The 19,017-nt window shown below is 41.4% G+C and overlaps 2 protein-coding genes across 5 annotated transcripts; one reads left to right on the forward strand and one right to left on the reverse strand.

Moving 5' to 3' along the window:
- Positions 1–8,724: 8,724 nt before the first annotated feature.
- On the forward strand, positions 8,725–15,329 carry baalcb (BAALC binder of MAP3K1 and KLF4 b). 3 transcript variants are annotated; one of them, XM_034580224.1, is made up of 6 exons: positions 8,765–8,782; positions 8,864–8,941; positions 10,207–10,420; positions 11,259–11,480; positions 13,680–13,879; positions 14,446–15,329. In XM_034580224.1, the coding sequence occupies exons 4-6, from the start codon at positions 11,300–11,302 to the stop codon at positions 14,608–14,610; spliced, it is 546 nt and encodes a 181-aa protein (XP_034436115.1). In that variant the 5' UTR covers positions 8,765–8,782; positions 8,864–8,941; positions 10,207–10,420; positions 11,259–11,299; the 3' UTR covers positions 14,611–15,329. The 3 variants fall into 3 exon arrangements, with proteins under 3 accessions (XP_034436114.1, XP_034436117.1, XP_034436115.1); XM_034580223.1 differs by having other exon boundaries at positions 8,725–8,941; XM_034580226.1 differs by having other exon boundaries at positions 8,725–8,921.
- A 167-nt stretch (positions 15,330–15,496) lies between these two features.
- Positions 15,497–18,735, reverse strand: nme6 (NME/NM23 nucleoside diphosphate kinase 6). 2 transcript variants are annotated; one of them, XM_034580222.1, is made up of 7 exons: positions 18,702–18,735; positions 18,484–18,593; positions 18,209–18,304; positions 17,803–17,905; positions 17,529–17,568; positions 16,167–16,327; positions 15,497–15,676 (listed from the first exon to the last, which is right to left on the reverse strand). In XM_034580222.1, the coding sequence occupies exons 3-7, from the start codon at positions 18,299–18,301 to the stop codon at positions 15,525–15,527; spliced, it is 549 nt and encodes a 182-aa protein (XP_034436113.1). In that variant the 5' UTR covers positions 18,302–18,304; positions 18,484–18,593; positions 18,702–18,735; the 3' UTR covers positions 15,497–15,524. The 2 variants fall into 2 exon arrangements, with proteins under 2 accessions (XP_034436113.1, XP_034436112.1); XM_034580221.1 differs by having other exon boundaries at positions 18,484–18,730.
- Positions 18,736–19,017: the final 282 nt, after the last annotated feature.

Raw genomic sequence — 19,017 nt, forward strand, 5'->3', positions numbered from 1 at the left:
TAGCCCTCAGAGGGAGTGATGCACATACTAATACGCACATTTATGTTTATTTATGCTATTGAGCAACTAAAAAAATCTTGCGAGTACCTTCTATCTGTGTACAAACAAAGTAGCAGCCGTGTCCAATTTCATCGCAAATACACACTTTCATTTCACATAGAGAAGTGTCACTTTTGAATGCCTCCACGCTTCACCTCAGCAGGGGTGATATACCGTCAGAGACATAAGAACTGCGAAGCCATTCATCTGCCTGCTCTTTAAATCATTTCTGACACTTTCATGATTAGAGGGGACATCAGCTCGGGCTCCTACTTTCCTGACAAACGTGTCTGCAGCCTCCCTCCATCAGACCTCACCCCACTTACTTTTCTCACTCTTTCTTTATGTGTTCAATGTTAAAAGTTTGACTTAGCTTCTTCTTTCTTTTTTTGCTCCATAAAAGTTGTTCCCGTTCTTGTGTGCACCAAAGAAGTGCAATTTAGCTTGCGAGCTGAGAATGAGTTCGTTATTTTTATTCGATATTAAATGATTGCATAATAAAAGGAAACATGTAAAGCCATAAGAGAAGGTCGTAATGATTTGGCTTTATTTTCAGAGAATTCGGTTGACTTGTGCGTCCTGTCTGTTTGAGTTGTGAGAAGCATTCATCAGGCTATAAGCTGCGGATGTTCCTTATTCCCATTACAGTGAATCAGCAGCGTATGAAACAATCCCATCTGCTGCGACGCCTGCTCCTTTTTATTGTTCTGCACACTTCCACCCCTGCAATGTGGATTCATTTCAGCGTGTATTGATTCTGCATGAGTCATAGGGTGTTGTTGACGGCTGCATCTCAGGAGGGGGGAGCCAGGATGGAGTTAAGGTGGATCTCAAAAAGATTAAAAAAGAGTCACACTGGTATAAAACTATTTACGAGACGGTGTCGCCCGCACTGGGATTTTAAATAAACAATCAGGCCCTAACATGACTTGACACACACAAGTGAGGCTGAGTGGTCCTCTGGCTCAGCAACAAATCATCACTGTAACCTAGCAACAACACCCCTCATAGTTTAATTAGACTGACTATAAAGCGAAGAGCCTGTAGCTGGATGGAAATCTCCTTTAGCAGGCTCATATTGGTGTCATAGTATATTGTATTTTTTACACTCAGTTATTGTCACACAGAAATATTAAGGGGTTTAACCTTCATGTGTTAGTACGCCAACAAATGATAGGTTAATTCCATATTCCTGTATACGTTCATATTGTACATCACCGAAAAAACAAACATTTAAGAAGATATTAAGAGGAAATATATCTGCATAGTGATTTATAAATATATATATTACACATTTTTAAACAAATTCAAATCAAATTCACTCCTGCTGTGTGAGCTCATTTTGCATCTGTGTGATAAAAGTAGCACAAATGAATCTAAATTAGCTCTTTGATTGATCCTATTGGCTTTGTAAGTGTCCCGCTGCTCCCCTGAGAGAAGGTGATCATTGCTCAAAGACTGCAGAGCAACTAATTACCCAAATTATCTCGCCGGCTCATTAGCTTCTGGTGGCACTTGACTCCGCTGAGGCACTTTTCAACCGACGGTAGGAATTGTAACTTAACCAAGGTAATAAATGTGCCACTGAACAGACTCAGAAAACTAAATAAAAAGCAGTTAGTGCGTCTGGTGTTTGTGCGTTGATCAGCATGATATATCCAGTAAAAGCAGAAGTACAACAGACAACTGTATAGAGTTAGTATCAGCGTCTCTATTCAGGGGCTGGCTCCTTTTGAAGGCTGCATTTGAAGACAGATTACATCACAGCGGCGCAATAAGTCTGTCCCACTTCGAAGGCTCCTTCAAATGCAGCAGACAGATGTGTCCTTCCATCCCAGAGACACACCTCGTATTAACATCGGTCCTGAGAGATCCGCTCACAAGTGGCCAGCGTTAAATACGTGTTTTCACACCCGGCATTAAAATACATCCTGAATGTGTCTCCTGTGACAACGTGTGATCGGGTCTCACTTCCTTGCTCTACGGGCAAATTAACACGTACGTCATTTGTGTTAGTTAAGACCGAACAATGGTGTTTTGAGCCAGTCTGAGTTTAGGGATGTGTTCGATGTTTGTTTTCTATTTAGGATTTCTATCGAGGGGCAACTTGAGGTTCAGTATGTTGCCCAAGGACCAGCTGGAGGTGCCAGGGATCAAACCAAGTGGACGGCCCTCTCTACCTCCCTACCCCCCCATCACCCTTTACACACTGTATAGATTATATGTGGATCCATGTTAATGATGCACAAAGCAGATGGATGTAGAGGCAGTTGTTTCTACTTCACTGTCCATCACAGTTAATGACAACTGTAGACGAGCTGTTCCGACCTTCGCCTACACAGTCGTGCCTGTGCATTTGTTTACCTGTTGTACGTAAAATGGCCTTAGATAGTGACGGCTTCCCACATCTATTGAAAGACTAAACAAGTTATTTCACCGGCTCCCCTGTTGAACTTTTCTTTACGAATCTGAATAATAAAATAAGGATAAGCATGGCATTTACTGAACAGTGAAATGTTCCTGAAAGGACGTGTTAATCATTTAGCCACCACATGGAGTTTACAGTGCCTCTCAGGAGACATTTGAATTATGAGCTTTGAGCCGATATAGCTAACGGCGAGATCATAGCTATTGATTTTGCTGTTCTCGTGGCCCTTTAGACAGATGTTGCATGATATAACACGGTGCCTGTCGATGCATTTGCCCAGCTTTTTATATCTTCCCTGAGGAAAAGTCTATTTAGTTCAGGCGATTGTATGACTCATTGTGTGTCACACTGAGAAGAGCCTTGAGACCTTACATTTCGGCCCCCCGCGTTTGTGTGTCGTACATGCTGTGCAGCCTCCGACGCAGCACTGATTCTTCAAACCGATCCGCCCTCTCTCTGCACAGAGAATCTCCCATCAGAGGTTGAAAATACTCAATCTGAACCTCTGCTTGTTGATAAGGAAATGAAGGGAAACTGCCTCAGTATCAATTGCACCTGTAAAAAAAAGAATGCGAAACATGTTTGTGCTTCGACATCTCAGAACATCGAGAATTTCCCCCTCTGTTAACAGCAGTAAAGGTGTAACACTTCATTTCCCACTCCAGAGGTTCAAGTGAGTGAGCCCGGAGCTACAACCCCACTTGACAAAATAACAGGTTATGATGTAGTTCTCAGTTTAAGTGCTTATTTACGTACTTATGGAGGAGCAGGTCTGCAGGAAGGCAGTTAAACCGAGAAGGTGAATTGCACGTTGCCGTCTTCGGTCGCAAATGACACAGCACTCATAACATCCCACTCCAGAGAAATGTCATCAACTGACCGGGTCATCTGGAGAAAGATATATTATTTATTTGATATCTGGGAAATGTACACCAACAATTCACAATAACAGCTTCATCTCACACTAAAATGTTCCACTTTTGGTGTCACATTTGAGGGAATTGTGCTTGGTTACATCTTTCATATAATGAGGCCATTGGTTTAATAGGCACAGCAATGTATTTGATCCTGTACAGTATATGTTACATTTCACAAAATGTCCTGTTTCGATTGAACGATAAACTGGGACACATCATATCTGATCATCATCATCTTACACTCTCTTGCTCTGGTGACCCAGCCAGAGTTGATCAGGCCCTGGTTTGTGTTCCAGAGGAATTGGCAAACATGTCGCTCCTCCTCAACCACAGCCGTCTGGAGGCTTTCTCAGCACCTTCCATGTTGTTTTGATGTTTCAACACATTTTTTATAGCACTAAATAACTAATATAAAATCAGCCACTTGAAATGTGATGAAGATAAAATGAAATTTTGAGAAATTTGACCTGTACGTTGACTTTTTAGTTTGGCTCATGTCCAATTCACTAACATGGCCGAGGTTTATGACCTATGCTGCAACCAGCCACTAGGTGGTGATTGAGGCGCTTTGGCTTCACTTTTTGGGAGCCGTCATGTCGTCCATCTTTATATTCCCCTGTATATGTCAGTACAACAGCAACTACTGCTACTGCTACAATATGTAGTAGCTGCAGTTCAATAAAGGTAAATCCTAAAAGTTTCTATCAGTAAGACCTCATCGATTTTAACTATTGTTCTTATGCAATGCCAATGTTATGCTTTTTGAAATTACACATGTCCAAATTTTGGCTTCAACTCTGGCCCAGAATCTCCAACATCCAGAATGACTCTTTATGCCAACTCATGGTTTAATGTTCACGTGAGTTCCCTCAGAGTATCTGAGATAATTTCCCTAAAACGAAGAGTCTGTCCCAAGAAATCCCATGAATACTAATGTTCTGCTCTTTCGCCCCATGAGCCCCCCGCCAGTGGCCTTCCTGGAATATTCCTTGCCTTTGATAGGATTAGAGTTGTGTGTTTAGCAGGATAAAACCAATGAAGCATATAAAGTGCAAAGGCTGCATTTGTAGTCCAGCCTCCACCAGAGGTGGCTAAAGATCGATTTTAGCACCTCCACCGACAATGAATGGCACTGAGGGAAATTACATGAATCAGTCATGGAGACTTTGTGATGGTAGCAATAATAATCATCTTTAAGTCCAACATGACTTCCTCTGCCGCCTCCTTATGTAATTAAATGAGATAAAAGACTGTTTCATCGAGATATGATGAAATATATTAATTTATATGCTCTCAAAATTAAAGCTGTTTAACAGGAGGGAAGATATATATATATGTGCTTAATGATGCTGTGCTCTGCAGTTTCTTCTTCCAACTTCCATTAGAGATGAGTCATCCCACTTATAAAGAATTATGAAGTGTTGCTGCAAGCAGATTTGTTAATAATTTCAATGAATTGGGCCATCAAAGCTTTTTCAAGGGGCTTAATTAAGTCAAGCATCTGCAACAACTACCAAAAATAAGTATAAAAACTAGAAAAATCTTTGTTCACTGAATGGCTACATGTTTCTGAGCAGCTCTTCTTGTTCCACCTCCAAAAAAAGCAATAAACTGCTGCCCAACCCGATACCGCTTTCACCTTATCTTGGCCCCGCTTGCTTAATTTGGGTGGTAGTTGCTGCCTTCTCTCCGGAACACTTCGCACTAATAAAAAGGTGTCATGTTAGCTCAGACCATGATGGATTGAAAGATCACAACCTCTGGAGAGATCCCTGGCAGGGGTCCACGTGAGAGAGAGAGATGGGGGGGGATTGCCTCCGCCAGTTCGAGGAGCGGTGGTGCGTCTCTGCCAGAAAAAGAGCCCGGGGATGTGATTGATGCCACTGAACCGCAGCCTCCACGCAAAGCTCAATCTGGATAAGCTGCTCATTGCACCGCTGGCAGCTCCAATATCAACAATTTGCTGATGAAAACTGGAACATTGGACAAGATAATATCTGGGTATCATTAACAGAGTGCTTCAAGGTTTCCGAGGTGTGAGACGATCAAGAAATATTAATTTTAGTTTGTGCCATTATCTGAAGACGCATATATTTTGATGACCATAATAGATTTTCAAGACAAACTCACCCATCACATGCAATAAGCTTCAGGGTCCTATGTTTTAAGTGCAGTCACCACAGTCCGTGACAGATAAGAAGTGGATTGGCAAAAGCGGTGAACCTTTGTGACAACTATTCCCCGTTCCAAGCCCGAACCATCCTAATTAGTTTTCCAGGGCTGTAACTCACCGGCTGCCTCAGTGAAATCCCACTGACGGTTGGGATTTGGCTGCTTTGCCGGCTCATTCACTCCCCCTGCTGTCAGAATTAGCCAGAATGGAGTTCCGTCCCTCAAAACTTTGAAAATCAGTGGAAAGTTCATATGATCCGCTATCAACCTTGACCAGCTGTTGAAAAGGAAGCAGCTGGGGGATGAGCGCTGAGGCCAACGGGAGCACTGAGATGGTTTTACACACAAACGCACACACTGTGTAGATGAATTTAAGAAGAAGAAGAAAATGTGCTCCTAGATGAAAACATATCTGATCCAAAACTAATCCTAGTGACAGTGTGAATTGTTAAGGGAACGTATAGACATGCTGAGCCTTTTGACGTACCATAGAAAAGAAGACACTGGTGTAAATAAAATGAACGAAGGTTGAAATCAGCTTAGCTCCTGGGACACTTGATTAGTATCGAGTCATTGTCTAAGTTATAAATAACTCCTTTCTTTTTGTTCCTATTACAGGTCAAACGCTGCCTTCAGATGGGGTCATGTTCATTGTTTTCACGAGTCCAACACCACCTCTTGTTTGTATTCATGCTTCACACCTTGTTCCACCATGTTTTCTAGCTACAGTGGGCGCTGACTTTTTCTGCTGTTTGGTGCTGGGACAGTAGCTGTAGTTTTATTTATCAGAAAATATCAGCTACGGCAAAACAGACTGATGAGAGAAGTGAATCAGTAAAGTTTATGTTGAGAAAATACCGAAACAATCAGCTCAAAGATGCTAGAATGCTTCAAGTTGCTAAGGAGACCAGCAGAGCTGGGTAACAATTTCCTGTATATTCGTCACTTTTACATGCAAGTAGCCATTTCATTGTTGGAATAAAAATATGAATCAATGCGGCTTTAAATCTTACACTTAACAATGCAAAAACACAGCTAATATACCTTTGAATATAAAATGTTTCTCTATCATTGAATAGTCGCCATTCAAACACTTGTATATGAATTGAGTGAGAGGGAGGGTTTTCCATGCTGCGAAATTGATATGAAGTACATTTCCATTATATTCCAGCAGCAGCATGAATCCTTATTTGCGGCAGAAACCTCCTCGCGAGTTCGTCCATGTCGGTGCAGTGTTTGGCAGCGTGCCACATTAATCGCCAGGGCAATGGGAAGACAGGCCTATTGACCAGCAGTCCAATAGGACAGAGGGGCAGGACATACAAATCAAAGCTGCCCGGCCTCATATTGACCTGGCTGTCTGCAGACTGTGAGATTCATTACCAGGGTGATGGGCGAAGGAGGCGCAGGAAGTCACAGGGATTTGATCCAGCTCAGACCTGTGAGAAATAATAGTTGATTATTTAAAGGGCAATTGGTGGTGTAGGGTATTTCTTTGGGGGGGTGGGATGAAGCCCAACTCATGGATAAAACATCTGTTTCTACTTGTTCTGCTTTTCAGCTCATGTTTGTGGATATAAAGGGAAGTTCTCTCCCCTGTCATCTTGTCTTTGTCTCCATTACCGCCTCCATTAGGGAAGAAAGATGTGAGGAAGTGAATTTGCACGCTGATTACGCCCAAAGCATCAGGAGGCCTCTCCAAGTAAACACTGTATTGGAAAATGTTTCGTGCATCGAGTTAATTCTGTGCAATTTTAAAGACCTCATTAGAAGCTGTGTATCTTATGTGTGCTCCTTGTAGGGGGGGGGGCTCATCACTAACTGAACAGGACATGTGCTGTATGCTGTTGCACATTAAATCTGCAAAGGGTGAGCGTACCCATGAGTGGATTGATCCGGTGGAGATCCCTCTGTTTATTTGTAATGTATTTTATTGGCAGCTGACGCATCGGACCTTAATTTACATGAGCTCTCGTTCAAGGTAGCTGTGTTTCACAACCGGATGGAAATCAGGAGAAATATTCCTCAAAAGTGATCTTTAGGTTTCAGATTTAGATATTAGGTTCATATAACAATGATCCCATGACTCAACATTCACTCCTTTGTCCCAGTTTTTTTCCACATTCTCTCCCCTTTTGAACTTTCACCAAACAGTTCCATTTCAAAACGGAGGAGTCTCTTTTTGTTTTGTCAGTGTTTGAGCATTTGTCCCTGGGTATGGTTCTGTTTGTCTTGGACACAACACTCCTGACATTACTTTGCCTGGATTAACACGTGTTTCCAGCTCTGACAGCAGTGCTCTGTGTGACTGAGCGCTCAGACAATAAACTGGATGGCTGCACCGAGGATTAAATGAGCAGGCGATTTAAATTCTTTTATTTTAGCTGAGACTTCGTGGACATTAACCCTTTGGTTAAGAGTGAGGGAACCTCCAGCAGCCTGGTTGCTGAAGGACAGGGGTGGGCTGTGACTGTCCCCTTGTGGGCAGAGTAGGGAACATCTCATTAGGGTTTTCAGGGCATGTGGTCAGAAGGTGACCATTGCTATGCCAGTTCATAATATATGATATAGACCAAAAAAATACATTTTACAGAGAATAATATGTATTAATTTGTGTGTGTGTTTGTCTATATGCATACTACATATATAGAGAGAACTATACACATATACAAATGTTTATATTCATATATGTACACATATACACAAATATGTATCTACAGTCTACAGTGTGTAGTATACACTGTGTGTATGTATGTCTATGTATATATATATTTATCATTATTATCAATGATTATTATTAAATTATTTATATATATATTAATTAGTATTATCAGGAAACTTTTAAAACATGAGTCAAATAGCAGTTTAGTGGATAAGGAGCAGAAGACCTGTGAGCACAGAGCAGCAGGATACTATATTATTTTGATGTTTCCCTAGCAACAGCTGTGGTAACTGTGATGTTACTGGAGTTTAGAGACAGAAGACAAGACTCCTGTCCTCTCCTCTCCTCTGCTCTCTCGTGAACCAGCTTCCTCTCCTCTCTCCTCTCTCCTCTCCTGTCCTCTCCTCTCCTCTGCTCTCTCATGAACCAGCTTCCTCTCCTCTCTCCTCTCTCCTCTCCTGTCCTCTCCTCTCCTCTGCTCTCTCATGAATCAGCCTCCTCTCCTCTCTCCTCCTGCCCTCTCCTCTCCTCTCTGTGTTTGTGGAGGAGGCGGACGGACGCTCGGTGAGTAATCCACCGGAGGAGGAGGTGGAGGAGGAGGAGGATTGTCGGTATTAACAAACACGTTACGGCTGTGTCTGGCAGGAGGACACGGAGGAGCACCGGGGAGAGACGAGCCAGCAGCGACTCTCCATCATCCTCAGTAAGCCTCCGTCTTCCTCTGTGCGCATTGAGCCGCGTGTTGAACTGCGTCGTTTAATACGTGGCTCCTTGCGTCCATTCCTCCTCATGTGGTCAGTGTTTGTGTTTGTTTCTCTGTGTCAGCGGGGGTTTTCCTCACGGCCCTCAGGAAACACGATGCTGGCACAGCCGCTGTCAGGTCGTTACGCACTGACGGAGTTTTTTACGCCACATACTGTTCCCACTGCTGATGATCGTTCCCTGAATAGTCCTGGGAAAGACAATTCAATCCGGTGCGATGATCGATAGGAGGCTCATCGGCAGAATTCAGACCTCATCAGCAACTAGAGCTGGTTTAACTAAGACCCACTCATCCACAGTGAGCAGTGGTTATAGGTCCGAGTCGTGTGATTCTACAAGGGTGCATTGATTTTCTCTGCTATCCAATTATAGGTCTCATGTTCATAGATCGAAAGATCATTTATTTCTTCATTCATCAATTTCTTTCATTTTTGTATTATCAGATCCATGTATTCTAGTGGTTTTACAAGGTGTGTTGATTTCCTCTGCTATCCAATTATAGTAGGTCTTATTATGGAGATAGATAGAGAGATAGAGAGATAGAGAGATAGATAGATAGATAGATAGATAGATAGATAATTTATTTCTTCATTTATTAATTTCTTTAATTTGTGTATTATCAGATCCATGTATTCTAGTGGTTTTACAAGGTGTGTTGATTTCCTCTGCTGTCCAATTGTAGTAGGTTTCAGACAGATAGATAGATAAACATATATAACAAAGATGTATGTGTATATATCTTTATACATTTAGAAAGACATATATACGCATATATATGTGTCATACAGTATGTGCATAAACACACACATACATACATACATGGATGGATGGATAGATACATATATACAGTATATGTGTATATACGTCTTTATACATAGATGCATATGTATATACAGTATGTGTGTACATACATATATACACACATACATATAGATAGTATAGATATATATTATACATCATTGAATATGCATTATTGCATTTAGAAATCTGATCATGTATACAAAATACTGTGCATACAATGAGAAACAACCTGTCAGCTGTTTCAATATCCACAGTGATAAGATGGCATCATGTATTTGTAGAGAAAACCTGAACAAGACTTTCAATATTTTATGTTGGTCTCTGACATGAAGTGATATTGGAAAATGTCGATAAAGCCACAGAAAAAGATGCATTTTCTTCACCTCCTCTCTCTCTCTCTGTCTCCCTCTCTTCTTTTCCAACAGGTGACTCTATGTGTTTATGATCTGCAGAAGCCTCCTGTGTAATATGGATTGACTGACACTCCCAGGATGCTGCCTTCAAATGTTCTGGAAGACATGTAAATGTGAGTTAACGGCGAGGGGACCACTCAGCCCACTCCTGGAAGAACAAACGTAATTGGAGACAATAATCCTGCGTCGTATGAGGGCACGGGGTCCCACAGCTGTGTGCTGTGCTGTGAGTATTGTTCATGTCCTGTGAGATGATATCTGATCAAAAGTAAAACTGCTAATAATCATTATTTTCTGTAAATAAAGCTATCGATTATTTTCTTGATTTGTTAGATTAGTAGGCGTCAATCAAAGATTTCTTTTTTTTTTTTACAACCAACAGTTATAATCACATACGACACATAAAAACAGCAGTAAATCCTCACACCAGAGAGTCTGGAAATAGCTTTATTCAATGAACAATTGCTTAATTGCTTAGAAGATTGGATGTCAAATTAATGTACTATGACATTTCTTTCCCTTACTTGTCCTAGTATTATCTGTCATTTAATGCGTATTCATTATTATCATTAGCCCTATAAACCTGAATGGTGCTCTGTCCCTTCAAGCCTAATACTGCTCGAGGTTTCTTCCTGTTAAAACTGAGATTTTTCTCACTACTGGCGCCTGGAACTTTGGGGAATGTGGTGTATCTGAAAATAAAGAGTAGAGTCTGCTCTAAATGTAAAGTCCCCCAAGATCATTTCTGTTATGCTTAATTTTGTTTCTGTTTTGTTGCTTATTGGTTTTATTTACTTATTTATATTGTTTATTTATTCATTTACTTACTTACTTATCATTTTGAGTTCATGTTGCTATCTCAGCACTCACACAAATGGCCGTTTAGCGTTTATTATTGTTAGTGATGTAGCCTATGTTAGTTGACTTTGATTCAAAAGATCTCTGCACACTACATACGTGTAGAACTATGCTTTTTGTCCCAAGAGGAAAGAAGCTGCTTCTATCGTTTCTCTGTTTAATGTGAAATCCAGTGTAAATCTCTTTCTCTCTCCTCTGCTCTGAAGAGAAGTCCAGCTGTGAAGTGACGGCGCCCTGCGGGAGAGCGATGGGCTGCGGGGGCAGCAGGACGGACGCTCTGGAGCCTCGCTACCTGGAGAGCTGGACCAAAGAGACGGAGTCAACGTGGCTGACCAGCACCGACACCGACATCCCCCTGTCGTCCATCCAGAGCATCCCCTCCGAGAACTCCGAGGCCGGCTTTGCTTCTGAGAAAACAATCAGCCCGGGTGAGGAGAACGAATTAGGAGCTGAGTGGAAGGATGAATGAATAGTCTCCTAATAGTCTCCTAACAGGCACAGGCAGGAATCTAGCTGCTGAACTGATGAATAAAACACTCATGGTTGTATAAATTATGACTTCATTCGATTCCCACTGCAGATTACAGTGTATTTGAAATTCCTATTTTATTCTATATTCTATGTCATATGCATGCTAATGTTCTTCAGTTGTGTGCTTGGCTGTGTGTGTTTATACGTCTTGGCACCAAATGCACGTTCATCATTTTTTAATTGCTGCATAATGAGGTTTTTGATCAGTGGGACTGTTTGAATGTATCTCGGAGAGTTCAGGCTTTGAGTCGACCTGATTGGATTAGCAATGACAGCATGTGATAGGTTATGCATGACAAAAGGAAACCATTATGCAAAAGCAAAATTAGTAATAAAGAAGGGTTATGGTGACCGTCGTTCTCTATCTGAGGATTAAATATGACGTGACGATGTGTAAAACATCTTCCCCCGCAACACATTTGTATCTCCTCAGAAAAACGTGGATCTGTCTGTCGTTTTCTTTTGTGCCCGTTAATTTGTCTGCCCTGAACTGCGGCTGCACTCGTCTTTGAAGCCAGGGGGAGATGAGACAGGAAATGGAGGAATAATGGGTTACATCAGAAGCCAGTGTGCTCAGACATGCCTTGGCTCTCTTGGCAACCGATAGAGCTGCGACTGAATCCCGGCAGAGGAGCCTTGATGTGATTGTGAGGACAAATAAAGCACAGCATCGCTCCGAGGGGATAAAACGGATCCAGAATTGGCCAGATTAATCAGCACCTTGTAACCACAGGGACTGTATCAAAGAGTGGCGCCGCAATATGGTGACTGACATGAGCATCTGTTAGATGTGGCACAGAAGCGGCTACGCAGTGATGCAGACTTTGCTCTGTTTGTGTCAACAATGTGAGGAATGCCAACATCCAATACGCCACAGCTGTGTGCACATCAAATACACTTCAGAGGGATGTTGTTGTTGTGTTTTCCATAATTGCTCGTGTTGGCACAGTGGTACGGCGGTTAGAACTCTAGTATCACAGTTTAGCCGGGGTTTGCACGTTCTCCCTTCGTCCAAACACATGCAGATTGGTGTTATGTTGACTGGAGACTCTAAATCGACCATAGGTGTGAATGTGAGTGTGAACAGTCCCCCAAGACCCCCTAAAGGAAAAGCGGTATAGATAATGGATGGATGAATTAATCACACTGTATTCAAATTAGTTCAGTGACAGCAGTTAACACCCTATAAGCTGTGTGTATGCTGACTAACACTCTTTGATTTATAAAAATATCCAATTCTGCATCTTATCAATCATAAAAAGTTGTGATAATTGTTGTACTGCCAGGATTGTAATACACCTTTTCCTTTTTTTTATTATTATTTTAAAAGAAGAATGCAGTAATGAATCAAAGTTCTAGTGCTGTGTTCTGTTCCAGAGGTTGTAAGAGAAACTATTTGTTTGTTCCCCTGATTTCTTCATTCTGTCGATCCCGGAAAAAAAACGCAATCCAGTTTTATTATTAACTTTTTTGCCCACAAACAGGGTTTCAACACCCAAATGACTCACTCCACATTTCAGATTGCACCATATGAATAATCTCTGGAGTTGCTCTCTTTTCTATTGTCAATATCATTTTTGTTTTTATGGTAAACACTTCAAGCTGCCTCCTCTTCTCTGCTTTCTGATTCTTTAATCCACCTCTTCCATAATAACTTGTGTATTATACCATTATTCCTAGATAATCCCTTGTTGTTCTTCTGCCTCCTGCATGTCTGTTTTGCTGATATTCGGTTTAGCTTCATTATAATCCGACTGTGGTTGTGGATATCCCTGTGGACTGTGGATATAGTCTGGAAATCACTGATTTGTTTGCATCTACTTTCGATTTAAATTTTTCTTATTTTAAAGCATCTAAACTATCACACCTATAAGCCTCGAACCCATGTGTTATTTGAAAATCCACTACACACTTTGAATCTTAACAAGTGCTCCACTTTTGGCAGTAATCAGAAACCAGGTATGCAAAGACAGCAGGTGTGTGTATTGGGATGGATGTTTGGTCTATAAGTTGAAGGCGTATTAGTCGGTATCAACAGGAGTCCTGTGGTTTTGTAGTTCCAGGAAACAAATCTAAGTTTTTGTTTTGCTATACAGTTCCAGATTTCTTTGATGACGGCCTCCCTCCTCCTGCTCAGGCGTACCTGAAGGTCTGCTCCGCCGTGTCGGAAGTCAGTCTGAATGATGTGAAACCCAGCAGCCCTCCTGCCATCCTGCCATCGGCGCCCAAAGAGGAGGTGCTGCCTTCGTCTGGCACCACGGTGCAGCGGCGGAGCGTTCTGCACACTGAGGAAATCGTGAGTCTCGCGCTGGATGTTTGTAAATGTTTTTTTTCAGTTTTCCTCTGCTTCTCTGTCCTTCACTTGTCTTTATCTTTTATAGTCATTCAATTATTAAACATAATGAGCTGTGGGAGTCCCACTTGTGGATAAAAGGTGTAAAACCATTACTTTGTTTTTAATATCCTGCTCATGTCACGTTTAGAACAGAAACTATTCATCAAATGACAGATTAGTTTATTAACAGATGATGATGAGATGCAACTATTTGGATAATTGCGTTGTTTGTATTTTAATCGTAAGTAGGAAACATTTTCTTGTCTAGCATCTCTGATGTTAGAAATTAGAATTTTTGGGGGTCATAGATGATATTAAATGGATTCTTGGCCAGACAAAACAAGACATATTAAAATCACTGTGACCTGTGGGGAAATTTAATTAGCATTTTCCAACAATTATATGAATAAGAACACAATACATAGCTCAAATTCCCACATTGTCATGCCAAATTCTGGCTAACCCTGAACAAGTTTTAGTGTATTACTATTAACCATGTCCTGTCTTTCATTCCCCACCATCCACAGACAAAATGGCAGGACAATCGGATGTCCACAAAGCAGGTGACCATCACGGTGACGCAGAGCATCCATCAGGTGGACAAGAACGGGAAGGTGAAGAAGTCGCTCACCACCTACGAGGTGATGAAACCTGTGGAGAGTCTGAAACAGGTGGCCACACAAAACACTTGAGAGGATGAAGCCAAAGAAAAATGACGACTGTGAAATAAACCAACTGAAAGCGTGTGAAGGCTGATGAAGCACAAGAGGGACGTGTGAGACTCGGGATAACGGAATATTTTTCTCATTTTCTTAAATAACTTGGGCCATTTTGTAGATAATATCATGAAATGTATTTCTATGGAGCCTGTTGCCACAATGTTTGACTGTATTTTGACACTTTGAACACATGTAAAACATAAAAAAACTGTAATTTGTTATAAGAAAATTTTTTAAAATGAAATTTTGCAGGACATATGATATCAAACCAAAAGTAAATGAAGAATTCACACTATCACAGCAGATGACCTGTTTTTAAAATCCTTTGGCAAATTCAAATTTCACAAACCACCTAGAATTCAAATTTTAAGATGCTTTTAGGGATAGATATGTGTAAATATATCGTTAGTGTTATTTGAAGTAACTGAATCTTCACATTGCATAAATACTTTATAGTTTCCGTTATTTGACACTGAAATGTAGCTGCTGCTGTGCTGCGGTCTGTGTGGCTCAGGTAACGGAACTCGACCGTGACGACTGCAATGTTTACAGTGCAGCTTGAACAGGAGGTTGTGACTTTGATGATGTAAAAACTGTCTCACTACATTGTGTTGATTTGCACAATAGAGTCGAATGTGTTTTCTAATGACAATAAGTCTAATAAAACATTTACGGACTTTATTTCAAATTACAACACGTGTCGTTGAAAGAAAATCTGTTTTTAATTACACATGCATGGAACAAGTTTGGCACTCGGAGGAAGTGACGTAAACAATAAACATGCGTTCTCAGAGTATTACATAAAGCATGTGGCATCAGGTGGACCAGGAGCTGGTCTTTATCTTTGAGTCCTTTGACCGGTGTGTTGATGACCAGCAGATCTGGGGTCAGCTTTGTGCTGAAAGTGTGTGGATCTGTTTTTGATGATCGAAGTGTAACTGTCCAGATCTGAACGACGGCTCCTCTTTCTCCATCCACTCGTCCACACAGAAGTCCGGGAAGAAGAATCTGATTTCTCTTTGTGCCGATTCAACAGAATCTGGAGAAACAATCATTAAAAAAACAATCAGGATTTGTAAAAACTTTCTAACTCAACAGTCCAGTAAAAAGAAAAAGTTGAAAATTGGCTTTAAGAAGCCAAACTGGGTGTATTGTTGAATAATCAGACCATCGAGAACTTGCTACTGAATAAAATGTGTCATGAATAATTGAGAAGATAATTTATTAACTTTATGCAAATATCGAGACCAATTTTATGATGCACTACTGTAGAAACAATTCATAATTCACTATATTTCATAATGCAACTTGTTGAAGGGTGATTTTAAAGCTACCACTGTTTGTGCTATGAGTGTTTAATTACACTGTTAAACTAATCTGTTCCACTCATGTTTAGCCTGATGAAGCTGCACTGTGTGATGTGATAGCCCATGAGATACTGCAGGGGGTGTAAACCTACTGTGTTTAGCACCAAGTGAAGCACTAAGGACTGATAAAGACTGTATTTAAATCCATGATCTGTTTCCTACCTGAGCCGTGAGTTGTGTTCCGTGTGTCTGTGAGTCCAAACTGGCCCCTGATGGTGGCGGGGGAGGTGTATCTGGCTCGGAACACTTTGGTGGGTCCCATCAGTTCTCTCCAGTGGCGTATTCCGTCCTCTCTGGCTAGAATGTACGCTCGCATCGGACCGCTGTGACAAAAAAAAACAACAACAGCAGCCTTAAATTTTGAGTCCCAATTGAATGTTTCCCGTCAGTGCACATAATGCTCTGTGAAGCTGCTACACACAAATAGCTGTGGGTGCTATCTAGGCTTTAAAGGACCAGAGTGTAGAATTTAGAAGCATTTCGCAGTGAGGTTATAGATTGAAGCCCAAACATTGAGTTTGAGCCGCAGTGATCATGGAGTGAAGCTGCGATATTGAGGTCTCGGTGATTAACCCCCCCGACATTTCACCTCTTTCTTTATAGCATCAGTTAAGTAATTAAAACCAAACTATTGAGAGACATAAACCATTGAAGATACAGTGTGATAAGTACAACCAAAAAACTAAGGAAACCACCTTTTGGAAGAACATTTCCCATCTGCTAACATGGAAGGGGCGGAGTTCATGACCTTTACTACAGCCAGCCACCAGGGGGCAATCAAGATGTTTTGGCTTCACTTTCTAGGGACAGCCATGTCGTCCAGCTATATATAGAGTCATTGGTAGAAACACAGCGGAACTTAACTCATGTGTTTATATAAATAAAAACATAATTATGAATGTTATATTTAATTTCTGCCTTTAGATTCCCCCCAGAATCCTACACACTGCTCTATCTATTCACTCCAGGACCTCCTGAGAGGAGAGCTCAGATATAAATAACATGTCGGGCATACACAGATATCAGCTTATCAGCTTTAGCGAAACCGTGCCAACAGGAGCTGACAGGCTAAAGATGCTTGTTAGATTTCCAGTAACCCTCCCAACACCCAGAGAAAGGTTGGTGTGGTACTGATTCACTGCTGTGATGAGAAACAACTGTGACGATGTGCCTATAAAGCACCTCTTGCAGTGTTCAATGCATGCGGTGCCATTATGAGCCGGCTACACGCCAATTTTCAGGCAATTGCTCCGGGGGTGTTGTGCTTAACGTGGCACTCGGCTGATAATTGAAACTCCTGTAGTGAAGTTTCAGAAAATAATTTATTGGCGACTTGCTGAGCATGAAATAGGAGCCCTGTCGTCAGAGGCGAGCCTTCTCTGTGCCAGCTCAGTGGGTTACGGGGGTATGAAAATGTTCCTCTTATTCCATTTTGAATACATGAGACAGAAAACCACATTTATCCAAAGACATAAAAGGCATGATTTGCGATTTTGCACATTAACTGTGTGAAGTGGGGCTCACCTTGCCATGAATTCAACAAGTCTTTGATAGAAGAATCGCCCTGAAGCACAAAAGGGTTCAGTTAAACTCTTCAACAAAAACAAAAAAAAACGACAAGAGGCTGTTTTTATTCCTTTCTTATTGTGGCTACTGTAGCATGATGCATCAATTGTTATAACCAACATAAATCTACTAAAACAGCAGCTGATTCACATATGTAGTCATATAGAATCACTGGAAGGATCGAAGCAAGACAAGAACAACATAGAGTAACAGACATGAGTTGCATACACACCTGAATGTTCAGCGTAGAACCTCTCAGAGTCCTGCGTCCTCCACACGAGATCTTTGTGTCGAACAATGACAAAGTTGTTGTCCAGGATTCTCTGGTGAAGAGCCTGAGAGAGAATAAAAGACATGTTTATCGTTTCTGAGACTGGAACTGAGTAAACAACTTATTTATTTATATATAAATACTGTTTGAATCACACAGTAAGAAAGGGCATTTCTTGGGGGGGGGGGGGGGGGGGGGGGGTGTTTGTGTCGATAATGAGTGAACTTTCATTTTTGTGGTGAACTATCCCTTAACTCCTGAAATATCAAAACGTCCATCAGGCAGCACTGACCAGTCTCTGTAAGACTTACACGACGGCTGTGGCCTTCAATACAAAGCAGTGTGAAGCTGCTGTGTCTGTACTGACCTCCGACACCAGCGGGTGAGCCACCGCGTCTGGTTTGATGACCGCCAGGGTGAGCTGCAGCACTTTGGACAGACGAGCAGCTGTGAGTCTCATGGTCTGTAGACACAACACAGGGTTACCATCACACGTGTGTCTGACGTTACATTCAGTGAAGGCAGCGTAAACAACACCACAACGTCCAATACGTCTTGTAATCACACAGTTAATGCAACGTAAATAAGATTAAATCCCGTTGATATTTACAAGTCAGCTCGGAATTAGTTACAAATACAAACCTGCGATCTGTCTGTTTTTCAAAATAAAGGTCAGCTATCAGAGGAAAACCCACTCCGCCGCCATTACTGCGCCAAATAGTAACGCGTTACTTTAAGTCGCTAAAGGGCGTCTACGAGTAACATTGATAAAACAAAATTACAACTAAAGGAAAGACGCAGGAATGTTAAACTGAATTTAAGGTTAAAATGTGGTTTTGTCGCTGAATGGCTCCTCGCACCGTGTGGTCCGCTTGTAAATACTGTCCCCGGAAACTGAGCCGCCACATGAGGTTCCCACTGACAGAGAGACACTTGTTGAAATAGTTATCAACATACAGCTGTTTATTAAAGATGCATAACTAAATTTAAGAGATTAGATTAGATTTATTTGTCATATAATGTCTTTATAGCTTTCAGATTTGTACTCTCTCAAAAACCACGTGTTATTAAATGAACATATTAACTATAGGGACAGCCCATGTTTATCCATATGTTCCTACCAACTACTGCACATATCCTGCAATATCCTGTCTATTGGTGGTAACGACCTTAAAT

The sequence above is a fragment of the Hippoglossus hippoglossus genome, chromosome 24 (genome assembly GCF_009819705.1).
Source record: "Hippoglossus hippoglossus isolate fHipHip1 chromosome 24, fHipHip1.pri, whole genome shotgun sequence".
Taxonomy (NCBI): domain Eukaryota; kingdom Metazoa; phylum Chordata; class Actinopteri; order Pleuronectiformes; family Pleuronectidae; genus Hippoglossus; species Hippoglossus hippoglossus.

Excerpts from the sequence above, each read along its gene's own strand:
- nme6 (XM_034580222.1), bottom strand. The coding sequence starts at position 18,301 with ATGAGACTCACAGCTGCTCGTCTGTCCAAAGTGCTGCAGCTCACCCTG. Across the intron at positions 17,906-18,208 it reads CTCACCCGCTGGTGTCGGAG|GCTCTTCACCAGAGAATCCT; the intron begins GTCAGTACAGAC and ends ATTCTCTCTCAG. Across the intron at positions 17,569-17,802 it reads GTTCTACGCTGAACATTCAG|GGCGATTCTTCTATCAAAGA; the intron begins GTGTGTATGCAA and ends TTTGTGCTTCAG.
- baalcb (XM_034580223.1), top strand. The coding sequence starts at position 11,300 with ATGGGCTGCGGGGGCAGCAGGACGGACGCTCTGGAGCCTCGCTACCTG. Across the intron at positions 11,481-13,679 it reads TGAGAAAACAATCAGCCCGG|TTCCAGATTTCTTTGATGAC; the intron begins GTGAGGAGAACG and ends TTTGCTATACAG. Across the intron at positions 13,880-14,445 it reads TTCTGCACACTGAGGAAATC|ACAAAATGGCAGGACAATCG; the intron begins GTGAGTCTCGCG and ends CACCATCCACAG.